Source organism: Condylura cristata, unplaced genomic scaffold (genome assembly GCF_000260355.1).
Source record: "Condylura cristata isolate star-nosed mole 26May11 unplaced genomic scaffold, ConCri1.0 scaffold00017, whole genome shotgun sequence".
NCBI lineage: Eukaryota > Metazoa > Chordata > Mammalia > Eulipotyphla > Talpidae > Condylura > Condylura cristata.
The window spans coordinates 23,102,760-23,118,557 of NW_004567118.1; the positions used below are offsets into that span (position 1 = coordinate 23,102,760).

Genomic DNA, 15,798 nt, shown 5'->3' on the forward strand with positions numbered 1-15,798 from the left:
TCTATTCCAAATAGTTGTACAACTATCTAACTTAATTTATATAGCATATAAAATAGACAAGTATCCCAATTTACAGACATAATAAAAAACAAGATATATTGCAAATCAGGTAACAATTTTTTAAATGATTTAATGCTTTATTTTTACATCATTTTGTGCCTTTTCCCATCTCAGTTGTAATCCCTGTGGGCTTCCCATCACCACATCACCCGTGTGCTATCACCATATCTTGTTTTTTATTATGTCTATGAATTGGGATACTTGTCTATTTTATATGCTATATAAATTAAGTGCACTTCTCTCCCCCTCCTGTTTTTGATCCCACTCCCCATTCCACCCCTGTAAAATGTCGCTGGTATATAGTTGTTCATTATTAATATTTTCTTGCCTGGTCAAGAAAGGTAACAATTTTATTTGGCAATACCAATACAAAAATACAGAATATATACAAATTGAATTCTACATTGCATCCATGACCAATTAGTGTGTTTTCCAGAAACATAAGAATTGTTCCACTTTGGAAAATTCATTGTAATTTTACAGCAAAACCTTAAAAAGAAAAGGCACATTATTTTATTTATAAGGATGCAAAGATAACAAAATTCAGTCTCTAATCTTAATAACAACTGTGAAGAAATTAAGTATAATAAATACTATTTACCACTAGTAAATAGTATTGATCTAGTATCCAGCAGTCCACAACTAAGTGGACAAAACAAGATGCAAGCTATCATGGCCATAATTATCAAGGTTGTTCTTGAAGAGTGAAGCTAATGAAGACAGAACAATAAAGATATTGGTATAAGTATTGAAAAAGATGGCTATGTTTAAAAACCTAGGAGATGTCAATAAAATCTGTAATGAGGAAATTTGGTCAGGCAACAGAATAACAGATATCTTTACAAAAATCAATAGACCTTCTCTAATTGACCAGAGTGATGGAAAATACATTTCTACCCTCAACAAGACCACAAAATAGTTAGGACTCTGTTTAACATGAAAGATGTAAGATCTATTTACATTTCTAAATAACAATCAAAATTCTAGCTATCTTTGTTGCAGAAATTAACAAGTGATCCTACACTTCACATGGAATTGCAAAACTTAGAATTCAAAACAATCTCAAAAATAAAAGCTGGATGATGTACGTGTTCCAATTTTAAAAATCACCATAAAGACTTAAAACTTATAGCTGAAACTATACAACTCTGGAGATACAGATGTAACATTCGTGACCTTTGATTAGGTAACAAACTTAGATATGATACCAAAAGCACAAGCAATAAAATCAAAAACAGAAATGTCGATGCATCAAAAGGGCATTTATAGAGAAAGCAAATGGGGAAAAATATTATAAATCATGTATCTGATGAGTCTAGTATCCAGAATACATAAAGAACTCTTACAACAACAAACTAATGACAAAGATTAAAAAAGAAATTAAATGACAGCAAAGGATTTGAATAAATATCTCTCCGAGAACTTATATAATTGGCCAACACACACACAGGAAATGTAAATCAAAACCAGGAACTACTTTGTCATGCCAATTAGAATAACTTATTTTTTTTTAAAGGGGAAGAAACAAGTGTTGGAGAACATATGGAACAATCAGAATGCTCACACTTTACTAGTGGGAATGGAAAATGCTGCTGAGGAGAATTTCATGGTTTCTCAGTAACCTTACGATTTACCACATGAGGGCCCTCCCTCGTGGCCCAGTGGCTTAAAGTACAGCACTACAAAGCTGGCAGTAACCGCTTTGGCATGAGCTCAATCCCCCACTAGGGAGGTGACCCACATGTCACAGCAGACCTCTCCTGTCTCACCCACTGCCCCCCTCAACAGTGTACCTGATCAATCTGCCTGTTCTGTTCCCCACTCTGTCTCCAGTGAATGCTCTCACACACACACACACCCCCAGCCCTGCAACTTTGGCCTGTGCTGCAGTTCTGTATGCATAAATAAATCTTTAGGAAAAGAAACAAAAGATTTACCATATGACCAGCAAGATTTACCATATGACCTAGGAATTCTACTCTACTTTTGATGACACAAAAGCCTGTAAATGAGTATTCATAGCAGCATTATTTCTAACCGCCAAAAAAACGGAAACAACCCAAATGTCCATTAATTGATAAATGAAATGTGGCTTTTTATCTATTATTCAGTCAAAAGAAATAAAGTCTTAATATATGCTACAAGGAGGTGGGACTTTAAAAACAGTATACCAAGTGGAATAAGCCAAGCCCTAAAGGACACATACCAGAGGATTCCACTTATATGTAATGTTCAGAATAGGCAAAATCTACAGTGACAGAAATTGAACTCATGGTTTCAGGGGGCTGGAGAAAAGAGGAAAGGTAAGTGACTACTATCGAATGTAGGTTTGCTTAATGGGCTGATAAAAATGTTCTGAGAGTGGTGAAAACCATTAAATTCTATAGGCAAAACAGTGACTTTTTTTTTTTAATTTATTTATTTATGCATACAGGCCACAGATGCAGGAGCAGTGAGAGGATTCATCAGAGACAGAGTAGGGAGGAGAACAGGCCGACTGATGAAGTACACTGCTGAGGGGAGCAGCAGGCAGGTCAGGAGAGGTCTGCCACGCCATGTGGGTCACCTCTGGGGCAGGGATCGAACTCATGCTGAAGTGGCTTTAGCTTCTCAGTGCTGTGTTTTAACTCGCTGCGCCACCAGGGAGGGCCCAAAACGTGACTTTTATGGTATATAAATTCTCAATTCAAGAAAGTGTAAAAACCAGTTGATATTAAAATGTCTTTGTTCACTAAAGGAATACATTTATTATAGCATCTCTCTGAACATGATACTCATTTGACATTCTAACTTTGTACATACAAAGCAAATACTACAGAGTTCAAATATTATTTGCTTTTAAACATAGTTGTTAAAGTTAAAAATATTTACATTAATACATGACCTGAATAAATGAGTTGTACCATATTCCTTGATTAACAGGAAAATACTTAAATAAAAGTTAATAAAAAAAGTTAATTAACCCCAAATATAATATATAAATTTATATATTTACATGTTATATTTATATATGTTAACTCCCATGCTTACAAATTTAAAATATAAATGTAATGTAATTGTGGCCACAATCTTAATGGAGAAAATTTTAAAAATAGAAGAAATGTCTTAAAAAAATCAAGTATAAATATTTAAAAGGATAGAGATATGAGACCTGCTTTTCTATATGTTAAAACTTATAAATTACAACAAAATCAGTAAAATATAGCACAGGAGTAAGCAGAACTTAAACAGAAATCCCAGAAACAGATGCAAGTAATATCAGAACTACTATATGATAATTCAATGGAAAAGCCTTTAATAAATCATTTTAGGATGCCTGGTTCCATGCAGCTGTAAAAGGTAAAGACTCCCTGCCTTATATAAAAGTACTTGTAAATTATAGATTTACATGTAAAAATCAAAACAAAGTATCAGTTAAGAAATTGGGAGACTCAGCACCATCACTGCAATGGCCTGAGTTCGATCCCCTGCCAGGGAGCTGATCCACACCGCCCAACAGACTTTTCCTCTCTTGCTCACTGCTCCCTTCAGCAATGTATTTCAGATCTGCCTGTTCTGCTCCCCAATCTGTCTCTAGTGATTCATCTCATACACACAAAACCCCTTCCCTGTACCCCTGTTCTTCCACATACATATACACACAAAAAAAATGGGGAGAGATTCTGTGTGTGTGTGTGTATGTCTACCTCCTGGTCAGGTTGGAAACCCATAAGATGTAAAGGAAAATATATAAACATCATAAAACATCCTCCCCCAAATGATTTAAAGATACTAAATTCATAGAAGATGAAGTCTATGTGACCAGTAAACATGAAAAACTAGTCAACTTTAGTAGCCAAGCCATGCAAATTAAAGCAAAAATGTAAATCCATTTTCACACATGGTGTAAAACCATACTTCTAAAAGAGGACTGAACTCAAGTGGGAGAGGTTTTCAGGGAAGTTCAGCAATAAGGAAATGAAATATTCATCAAGTTTTATCTGGCAAATTATGGAAGCCAAAGGCAGATGAGTAAATTAAGATGTAGTACGGAGTACTACTCAGTCATAAAATGCATTAAATCTTGCCATTTAAAACAACACATATGGAAATTATGCTAAATAAGTCAGGAGGAGAAAGACAAATATTAGATGACTTCACTCATGTGGAGTACAAAGAAACAAAGCAAAGGAACTGACCTAAATAAATAAATAGATAAAAGGATAAACAAACCAAAACAAAAACCTGAAATCTGACCACAGAGGTTACCAGAAAAGAAGATGGCGGGAAGAAAGAGAAGCCCCAGGTATTAGTGGAAGATTATAGGGACTTTGAAAATAGATGTGATATATTTGTAGAGGTGTGAAGTCGTACCCCTAAAACATAAACACAGTTGAAAATAAATGTTACCTTAATAAACATAAAGTAAAAATACTTATATCTTCAACCCAACAATTCCAAGTCTTTATCCTAGAGTAATACACAAACATACAGAGGCACATAAAAGTATGTTAATCATCAATATTCGCTGTAAAATAAAAACTGGAACTCTAATTTCCATGAAAAGAAGGGTGAAATAAACTACAACCATACTATGTAATTCTATTTAACAGTCAATGTGAGTGGTATGAAAAGATCCTAGATGTTACTAAATGAAAATACCGGTTGCAAGACAAAAGAACACATGATGCCATTTATGCTTTTAAAAGGTACACAAAACTGTCTTTTTACTAACATTACAGTAGGAAAGGTAGGTTAGAAGGGTCACTCATTGTACCAAAATACATTTACTTGCACAGATTTTACCAGCTTCTTGCAAGTTCCTAGTCTGAATGTGGCTGTCCACCCACAGGGTGACTGGGACTCAGAAGAGGTAGTGATCTGTATTTTCTCTCTCCCGTTCTTTTTCTTTGTCTAGTCTGCCTTACAAATCATTCCATGACTAATTTTCCTAAAGCAAAGAATGAATATTTATTCAGCATTTGCCATTATGTCTACACTCAGTATTTGGAAACCAAAGGAACACTTCAGGACAATTCACCTGATTATAACACACAGTAACATGAAGCAAGTAAAGACGGGGCACAGGAGAGCCAGTCAAAATAGTGCACAACAGGCCAGGTACTATTCATCCTATTTAAAACCAGCCAGGGCTTCCCAGTGCCTATAAATTCCTAAGTCTACTATCCAACACCAGTCACAATCTGGCTTCAGTCCATCTTTCTCCTCTCTTACATTATCTCTCCCCATCACACGCTTCCAGCTCAGCCCAGCTTTAACATGTGCCCATACTCTTCTCTTTTATCTTCCTAAATATTACCTCCTTTGAAAACACTCAAATTCGTATTTTAATGAGTAGAGGTTCAGTTTTTGAAAAAGAACCATTCTGGGAATTGGCCGCACCAACAATGCAAATGTACTTGATATTACTAAAATGTACACTTAAAAATGGTTAAGATGGGGCCCTCCCTGGTGGCGCAATGGGTTAAAATGCAGCACTGCAAGCTGGCTGCACCCGCCTCAGTGTGAGTTCGATCCCTGGCCTGGGAGGTGATCCACATGGCGTGGCAGACCTCTCTTTACCCGCCCGCTGTTCCCCTCAGCAGTATGCTTCGTCGATCTGCCTGTTCTGCTCCCCACTCTGTCTCTGGTGAATCCTATCCCCCCCTGTACCTCTGGCATGTACCCCAGTTCTGTATGATTAAATCTTTTTTTTTTAATGGTTGATTTCACACACACACACACACACACACACACACACACAAGACCTCAAGACTTCCATGACCAACCCCTCTCTGTTAACTCCTACTATTCACGTTATTTTTTACAACTTAACAGGTTTACAATCATTCACAGTCTTACATTTTAAATAACTCTGTCTTCTTATCTCTCCTTCCCACTGTGGTTGCTGTCATCTTAGTGGTGCTCAATAAACATCTGCTATTAAATGACTGGCTCAGGAGTAAAATTAAAGTGCAAAAAAGTGATAAAACAATAATTGCTTTTATGTTAAAAATATTTATTTTTCTAAAAGATCACACAAAAGTTGGGGAAGAGAAAGTAGGATGTCAACTAAGTCTACATCAAAATCTGGGTTAAGGAAGGGCAAAGAGCTGCCTAAAGAAAGAGGGAGCTGGAGCAAAATGAGGTGACTGCTGCTCATGGAACTGGCAGCCTGGTTCAGCCACAATCAAGAGCACCATCAAGGTGCAGCGGGGACAGCCAAACTGCTGGCCCCAATCATTCCTCCTTTTCAGGAAGGGAGAAGCAGGGATTCACTCTTTAGACATGTTCTTAATGGTCTTGTGCTCCTTCATGGCCTTCTCCCAATTACTGCCATTGAATTCCTCAATGACAACACTCCGCACGGTGCCCTCATCCAGACAGTGTGGGGCGATTCCTAGAGGGAAGTGACACAAAGAAAGGGATGTCCCAAGAATGAGTGAGACCAGGTACCGCACTAGATGGGGGACAAACACACACCGCCAGCACTGCTATACAGCCAAGTGTGGGCCATAACTTACATCAGCCTCCGAGCTTTACTTCCCTCAGATCTCAAATGGCGTTAGACTTCTTGAAAAGCAGGGTGGCCCATGTTGGACATATTCAATTCCAGCCCAAGCACACAAGAGTAAAAAGACTCCAGCCTAGAGCAACCTCTGACTGGCAGCCTCGCGAATTCACGGGCCTTTCCCAGGGTACAGAAAGACTTTCTACGAATCAATTTCCTCCCCATCTGTAATGACTTAAACTTTTTAAAAGGCTTTCCTTTTCCTCAAGGAAAGCAGAAAGGAGCCTCCACGTGACAGACTCCAAACACAAAGGAGCTGCTAAAGGAGCAGAGCAGGGAGGGTGATGAATAACACCCTTACACACCATAAGGCACAGGACGGCCAGGCCCGGTCGCCCCACCACAGTCCGGAGGCTGCATCGGACCAGACACTAGCGCTTCAGGAACATCTCAACAGTTACTTTCCACTCAATTTTCACTGCAAATGATGTCATTCTGAATTAACACTCTACATTCCTTGCTCCCAGTGCCACACAGGACCTTAAGAAAGTTTGGAGGTTCTCCAGCTTGTGTTTTCAACAAACCAAAAACATTTTAATGGCATTATTAATGCTCCTCATTTTCTGCCCTGCTGTTAATGCCTCCTCCACCCCACAGGCCCATCTCCTCTCTGCTCTTCACTCTCGATGCCTTGCCCTCCAACAAAAGGCTCTGGCAGCACCAGGAAATGAGAAGCAGGATCTGGCTGGTGTCCAAATGATGAGAGTCAGACTTACATTCCATCATTTGGAAAAAAAAAAAAATCTGCTTAAGTGCCTTGTTCTTCTGAAACACACAGTGAAAGGGCCTAGCCAAGCAGGAGGCAGGCCCAATATGCCAGCACCCACATGTCCAATCAGCCTTTTAACCCAGAGTAGCCACAGAGCCCCTCTGCGTCCCTCCTGAGCTCTGGCCCACATTCCATTCACTTACCGAAGCCTCCGGGATTAGAGCGGGGAGTGTAAAAGCTCTGAACACCACATTTCTTACAGAAGGTGTGCTGCGCTTTGTGCGTGTTGAACGTGTATGTGGTTAAACTCTCGGCTCCCTAGTGAAAACAGAAAAATAGGTGTTCTCTTTATACCAAGATATTTCCTCCTCTTTATTATTTAAAAAAAAAATTTTTTTTTTCTAAGTTCTGGTGGGGAGAAAATCTTTTGCAGAGCTCTCAGGATGATGAGGACATGTCTAATTGTCCACAGAGACCAGAGGCTTGCTGAGGACAGGGACCCAGCTCCACTGCCTGGAAACATGCCAGTCTGGCTTCTCCTAAGTGGATTACACACAGAACTACTTAACCTAGAGTTTTCCCAATCCATGGTGAGACAGTAGAGAGTGAACCTGCCTGTTTCTGTGGCTTATATGAAGGGACAGCTCACTCTAGGGACTGATCTCTATGTTCCCAAACATGGTCTTAAGAAAACCATTTGTTTATACTTTTGTTAATTTATAAAAAAACAAGCTAGGAAAAGAATACTTGTCAAATCAGAGGCAAAGGGCTCATTTCTCAGTGGAGAATACAAATGGGAAACTGGCAAAGGAAAAGAATGGACAATTCAGAAAAAATGAAAAATACATCTTTAACCTCTAAAATGCTTTTCATGTTCATGAACAACAATGAGATAATGGCCCGCTGGGTGGGCAAAAATATAAGTTGGTTAACATGGTATTGATGAGCATGTACTCTAGTACATCAATCATGGGAACACAAATTGGTAAAATGTGGCAGGATGAACCAAAATGTTTAAATCCTTTAAATAAAAATTCTACTTCTACTTTGAAGCATTTGTCTGAGGACAACACACCGTCCCTGTTTTTTTCTTCCTTAGAGGGTTTCTCTCCTCTGCTAGCTTCTTTCCATTCTTTTCTATAAATGTTGGTAAGCCCTGAGGTGACCTCTTCCTTTTCTCCCTCTCTGGCTATACAACCTACCGAGGTGACACCAAGTCACATCAATATGTTAACAACTCCAAAATCAGAAGCTCCAGCTCTGATTTCTCTCCACACCTCCATACTGATCATTTCCTATTTCTATCTGAATGTTCCAAAACTCTGGAACTGAAATTAAAAAAAAAAAAAAAACTCTTGATTCCAGTGTCCCACCACCCCTACTTCTCCCAGAAGATGGGACCTTCCACTCAGGCGCAACACTGGAGATGTAACCTGATCCTCTCTCTCTGCCGCATTCACATTCAATCCTTTACATAGTTCTGTTCACTTTTCCTCTAAAACAGTAGTTCTCAGTGTGAGGACCAGCAACAAGAGTATCAAATAAGAACTTGTAAGAAATGTAAATTCTTAGGCAACAAAAACGTTTTTAAAAAACTGAAGCAGGGCCCTCCCTGGTGGAACAGCGGGTTAAAGCACTGCACAAAGAAACTTAAGCCACTTCCGCATGAGTTCGATCCTCCCCTGCCCCGGAGGAGATCCACATGGGGAGGCAGAGCTCTCCTGACCTGCCCACTGCTCCCCTAAGCAGTGTACTTCGTCAATCTGCCTGTTCTGTACCCCACTCTGGTGAATCCTCTCACCCACCGCATCTCTGGCCTGTACCCCAGTTCTGTACGAATAAATAAATCTTAAAAAAAAAAAACAAAAACTGAAGCAGGTTTTGTTACTATCCCACTTAAAAATCTTCCACAGACTTCCCACTACACAAAGAATAAAGTCCATCTCCTTGTCTGGAGACGGACTGTCTCTCCAATCTCATCTCGTCCACTCCTCTTGTACACCACTAACTACTCTCCAGCAACAGTGGCCACTCAGACATGCCAAGCATTTGACCCTCTGTACTGTGAACAAATCTAAACCTGCCACCCATATTTCTCCACTTTAACTCTCTATATAGCATTACTGTATTTTTTCTTATTTATTTTATTTGTCTCCACCCTTAGAATGTAAGATCTAAGAGAACAAGAGCTTTCATTGTCATGTTAACTACTGGACACAGGCACTGCAACAGTGTCTGGCACACAGTGGATACCCTTTAATACTTATTGAATAAATAAGTTTGGTACTTAATCTTAAAAAAAAAAAAAAAGATATATACACATGATGAGCATTAAGTTGTACCCCTAAAACAAATGCTGTCAATTATTTTTCTCTTTCATCAATCATAAAACTGCTCCAACAGGCCAGGTCTAAGGGAATGGTGCTCTAGAGCACCATGAAATTACACTGAGTAGCAAATCCAAGAAGGGGTGAAAAAGGAGGCTTTGGGAGGAATAGCCATCCTGAACTTCACCCCAAGGGCCATGGCTGTACCTGCTATGTCTTCAGGAACCATCTGCCACAGGTGCTTAGGGGCAGAGAGAGCCTGGGGCCATGGCCTCCAGCAGGTATCCTAAGAGGGTACCCTGGTATTCACCTGGGCTTAAGGAAGGGATGAGGACAGTTACACTGCCCACCTATTTCACCTCCCCCAGCAAACACTCTAATGAATCGAGGGACAGAGGAAACGAGTTGGCCCCAAAGCATCTGGGGTTAAATCTCATTAATAATGAAAGAGCAGGACTCCCAAAAGTTATTCACTCAAACATTCCTCCAGACACTCACTGAGTGACTATTCAGTGCCAAGACTAGAGGCCAGGAGCTGGAGTCAGGTGTGAGAAATGGTGATGCCTGTAGAAGAGAAAGATATTCTCCAGCAGAGGAGAAAGACACAGAATAGCTCAATACATTGAAGCTCTTATACAGACACAGATGGGTCTGGTCTGTTGGGCCATGATGGGGGCAATGGGAACCAGGGTGGACTTGAACTTCACCCCATGTTAACAACAGTGTATACCAAAGCCTTTTTTTTTAGTTTTTGTTCTTTCACCAAAATTTTATTTCTAACAGACTCAATCTGAAACTTCTAAACCATCAGAGATTTATTCATAGGAAGGTTTTTTCCATCTTATTTCTTTCAATAAGAAAAAAGGTTGCTTAGCCTAGAAGTTCAAATATAGAAAATTGCCAAACGAAGATGAATGGATAAAGACATGGCATACATATATACACACTAGAACACTACTCAGCTATTTGAAAAGTGAAATCTTGCTATTTGCAAAAACATGGACTGACCTTGAAAGCAGTATGCTAAATGAAACATGTCAGGAGGAGAAAGACAAATACCACAGGATTTCACACATAGGGGAGATAACAAATGAACAAAAACAAAAACAAACTTTTAGGCTATTAGAAAAAAATGGTGGTCACCAGAGGGGAAAAGCTAAATGGATGGGGAAACAGGATAAAGTAGATGAACTGCATGGTGGTGGATGGAATTGACTTTTGGTGGTGATCACAATGTAGTACACACAAATGTCAAATTCTAATGCTCACTCTCTGACACTATGCAGTTTTCAGTCAGTAATTACTTGAATAATAAATTAAAAATAAGCAAATAAATTCATATTCTGAATTTAAAAATCGCATTTAACCTGGAAATACAAAGATTAAAAAATTGTTTATGGCTCATTTAAATAACCAACCATGCTGCAAATACAGGAAGAACAGTCTAAGTAAACGAAGAAATCGGTTGTGAGGGAGAGTGGAGGGAAACCTTCACTGTGCATACACATACACTTCTGAACCTTTCAATTTTTGTACCAAACTCAAAAAATTACTCTAAATAATAAAGTAAAAGATTTTAAAACCACTATCACTATCATTAAGGAATGATGAAAATCAGGAAAGAGAAAAGTAAACTCTTGTTTTAATAAGAACACATACAACATATTTAAGTGTATTTATCTACATAGGAAATACACCAAAATATTAACGGGTGAGGATTTAAATGATCTTATATTTTGATTCTCTACATTTGAAAATGTTCCCACAATAACATCAAATATGCATCCAAAATATAAAGGGGAGCAATAACATTAAGTTTTAAAAAATAAATATGAAAGCTGGGTGAGACAAGGGAACGGAAGTCACCAGTTCCTGGCATGCCATCTGCCCGCTGCCCTCCACGAGAGACATGCTAACACAGGTCTCACCAGGAGGCTCTGGCTAGTCAGACTGCTCTTAGCACTAACCTTCAGGAGCTTGAATCGAGAAGCTGGAACAATGAAGTGTCTATTCTGCTTCTTCTTGCAAATGCTGCAGCTACAAAAAGAGAGAATAAATCTGACATTAATGGCCATCTGCAGCTGGAATGACAAAAGGCACAAACTGATGTGGTCTGAGAGCCAGCTGACCCAGCGGAGGCCCCTTAGATGAGCACTTAGATGGACTGGCGATCTTGGGCCTGTACAGAAGTGCCCACAGGTGCCCAACCAAATGCCTACTTCTCAGTTTGCTAAGAGAAAAGAGCTTCTGGACTACAGAGACAGAAAACAACTTTTAGGCATTGCTACCATCTTATGCCTCTGGTATATCCACACCAAAAATGGACAAGGACCACGAGGATTACAACTGAGATGGAAAAAGGCACAAAATGTATACACACATACATTTATACCCTGCACAAAATGATGTAAAACTATTATATTAAGAAAATATATATGGACAAGGAAGTTTGAGTTTTCCTCTTTCCTCATCTCAGAAGCAGTCTGATGCGGGAGACAGTGCTAAAAAGCAGGCCTCCCCAGATCCTAGCAGCACTATCTGCCTTATGCAGAAGGACAGGCTGAGAGGGGGCAGGAGCACTGTGAGCTTCCAAACATACATACTAGCCCTCCTTTCTCCCCCAACTCTGAAGATTCTACCCAAAGTTTTGCCTTCAACTCCAGCCTACTTCTCCCCTGACCCACCAGCAGTACTAGATTGAGGGATGAGCCTATCAGGACCCTGCTCTGAGTTCCCTGGGCCTGTGCTTATAGAAGTGAAGTGTCTGTCTCACACTCAAAAACACTCTCACTCACTCTTCTCTCTCTCACACACACGTGCTTATAGAAGTGTCTGTCTCACACGCACACACTCTCTCTCTCACATACACACACACACACACACACACCTGAGACAGTTATTCTTCGCCTCCTTACATCTTTGTAAAAACTTTTCTTAAAAACCTCAAGTTGCATAGGAAGAAGGAAGAAAAGAACAATGTATCTTTATATACTAATTACATGACTCAACAATTAGAAGTTCATGACCAGTGTTATTTCATCTACACCCCAACTTACCAGATGATGATGACGCATTGCATTTTAACTCTTAAATCCTTTTAAGCCAACCTGGAAAGAGAAAACACTTACTTGCAATCAAAGATGTGCAGGTCTGCTGCGGCCCAAACTTCAAAGCGGACTGCTCCACAGTGGCAGCCTCCTGTGTGTTTCACCAGGCCCTGGTACTCACTAAATGAGACAAAAATTAGAGAGGTAAGGATTTCTGAATATTCAGCAGGACCTTATACCACAACTCATGCTTTCTCTCCTGCTGCTGAGCGAGACAGGACAAGTCTTTCCTACATGACGACAGTGTATGTTTCTGCTTTCAAGGAAGCACTGTAAGTTTTACAAGCGGGTTCAGGGTCTAAGGGAGTTCTCGTCTCCCTTCCTTATATATGTTTTAAATGGCAAAATAAAGCATTTCATAAAGCTGGAAATGAAAGTTGGGAGGAAGGGAATCTGACTCAGACCACTCAATTTTTTTTTAACATTTATTTATTTGTTCATACAGAACTGGGGTGCAGAGGCTTCACCAGAGACAGAGCGGGGAGTAGAAAAGGCTGACTGACGAAGTACACTGCTAAGGGGAGCAGCAGGCGGGTCAGGAGAGGTCTACCACACCATGTGGGTCACCTCCCAGGCAGGTGGGGATCGAACTCATGCAGAAGTGGCTTTAGCTTCTTAGTGCTGTGCTTTAACAACAGCGCTACCAGGGAGGGCTCGCAAACATTTTTATGTACATGTCAAATACCTACTAAGAATTTTTCTGACTATGGGGAGAGCTATGAAGCTATCAGCAGCCACTGCAGCACGAGTTCAATCCCCGGCCAGGGAGCTGACCCACATGGCGCAGCAGACCTCTCCTGTCTCCAAGGCTGTTCCCCTCAGCAGTGTATTTTAGTCAATCCACCTGTTCTGCTCCCCATTCTGTCTCTGGTGAATCCTCTCATTCCTCTCACCCTTTCCATCACTGGCCTACACCCCAGCTCTTGTATGCAGAAAATAAACATTTTTTTAAAAGAAAGAAAAAAATAACAAAAGCTTTCTTAGCTACATTCTCCCCAGTATTTTTCCACACATGTGACTTCTTACATAGCTATACATATATATTACATACAATTTTAATCCTTTTAAAACTTATGTAAGTCAGGTCCTTAATTGAATTGTATTTCAGATTTGATGAACATCATCAAATTGTTTTCCAGAAGGACTTACCACTCTTATCTTCAATGTATGAGAAAACACTTCACTGTTCCTTTTCAAGCAGCAATTATAGAAAAGATAGCTCACTGCAGTTTTAATATGCATTAGTCTGGTAATTAAAACTGAATACTTCTTCAAGTGCCTTTTAGAAGCTGAGTCAGTTAAGTTGGTATTTTACATATCTACAAATGTACACACACACACATTTATACCCTGAATACACAAATATTTATTGTAAAATATCCAAACAGTAGAACCTTTGGTAATGTCAAAAATACAATCTCCTATAATGCTAACATCCAGAGAGGGATTCACAGCTATTTACTATAAATTCCCACCATGCTTTGTTCCATGAACTATTTTAACAAAAACAATAGTTATACATTATTTTTGCATTCTAATTTAATTTTCGTTTTAATATATATACTCATATCAATGAGTCAAAAGAAATCTTTTTATATCAACATTTAAAAGTCCTTTCCTTGACCTTTTATCAGTTTTCTCTAAAGTAAAAAATTTACTTCAAGCATGAGTGTTCAGTATCTCCTTTACCTACAAGTAGCTAGCAAAACACAGATGCTCAAAAAATAGTTAATGGATGTAAATATAAAAAACCATTTAGTCCATGACCCAAAATAATAAAAAAGTGAAGCAGACAGAAAACCATTTTCTGAGTAATTTGTCCTAACAAAAAGAAATCCTTCTAGAACAAGAACAAAAAAATTTTTTTTGGTTAGGAAAAATCCTCAGGTTGTTATCCAATCGTTCGGTTGTTCTTGTCTTGTGTTTTGGGTTTTTTTGTAGGGGATTTACTGTCCATTTTAATTCATGAAATAATCAACACAGACCCATTACTAGGGTGCTGAAATATTTCTCAGTAGCACCGTTGTTCTGTGGGGTAGGATGCAATCACATACGAAGAGAACAAGGCACAAGGCAGTCCTGCCAAAGAAAAAGATGGTAAGCTCGTTTCCAACATCGTGGGTCATGGATTCCCTCAGATCCTCCTCTGATTATCTAAAGACCAGGAGGTTCTCTTCCTGCGGTATCAAAGTGGGGGAGCACAAACGAGTGGGCCACCCCGAGCATCCGTTGGCGGAGAACAGAGCCTCCCGCCCTTCGGTACCCGCGCGGCGGCTCAGAATCCCAAGCATCTCTTTGCGCGCGCTTCTCCGCGGGATCAATAACCGCCCGCTCCCTCGCTGGCTGCCGGGAACAATAACGGGATTTCACCTCCCAGTTGGCTCAAAACTATCGCAAGCTTTTCTCAACACCCTCACCTTTCCCTCCCACCCGTTCTCCAGAAACACGTGCGCAGACACAAAAAGCGACTCAGGGTTGAACAAAGTCGTGGGATTTATCTTCCTTTCCCTGGGAGCGGCCCCCGCACCCCTTGCGCGCCAAGACAACAGACAACGTCCCCGGCACGATGGCTGAGCCCGGCAGCGGCCCTAAGTGTGCCGGGACGCCGCGGGTCCCTCCACAGCTCAGGGCCGCGCCCCCCACAGCTCAGGGCCGCACACCCCTACGGAGCCCCGCCGCGAGCAGCAGTTAGAATGACGAGCGATGGGGTGCGAGCGGGGAATGCGCGTCGGCGACGCTATGGGAAAAACACAGAACACAAAATCTGGCCCAAGCCGCGAGCAGACAGACGAGAGGCGCGCCGAGGGCTGCTGAGCCCGAATCCCGCCCAGCGGCGTCCGCGGCGCCGGCGCCGCGCCTCCCGCACCCCCCGCCCCGCCACACTCACAAGGTGTCCAGCAGGAGCTTGGCGGCGCCCTCGAAGGTGAGCCTCTGCCGCTTCTGGAACGTCTCCCAGCGCTCACGCTGCTCGCCGAGGTCCAGCGTGGACACCGAGGACGTCGGGGTCGCCGGGGTCGGCGGCGGTGGCGGCGGCGGCGGCAGCGG

At 40.8% G+C, this 15,798-nt stretch overlaps 1 protein-coding gene across 1 annotated transcript in view; it reads right to left on the reverse strand.

The window, feature by feature from the left end:
• Window positions 1-6,037: 6,037 nt before the first annotated feature.
• Window positions 6,038-15,798, reverse strand: part of CENPV (centromere protein V) — a 13,083-nt gene continuing 3,322 nt past the window's right edge. Inside the window, exons 2-6 of the mRNA XM_004685066.2 lie at window positions 15,641-15,793; window positions 12,775-12,873; window positions 11,614-11,683; window positions 7,523-7,637; window positions 6,038-6,439 (exon numbers count right to left, since the gene is read on the reverse strand). Of these exons, the coding sequence (XP_004685123.2) occupies window positions 6,315-6,439; window positions 7,523-7,637; window positions 11,614-11,683; window positions 12,775-12,873; window positions 15,641-15,793 (562 nt within the window). The 3' untranslated portion in view covers window positions 6,038-6,314. The remainder of the gene's footprint in view (window positions 6,440-7,522; window positions 7,638-11,613; window positions 11,684-12,774; window positions 12,874-15,640; window positions 15,794-15,798) is intronic.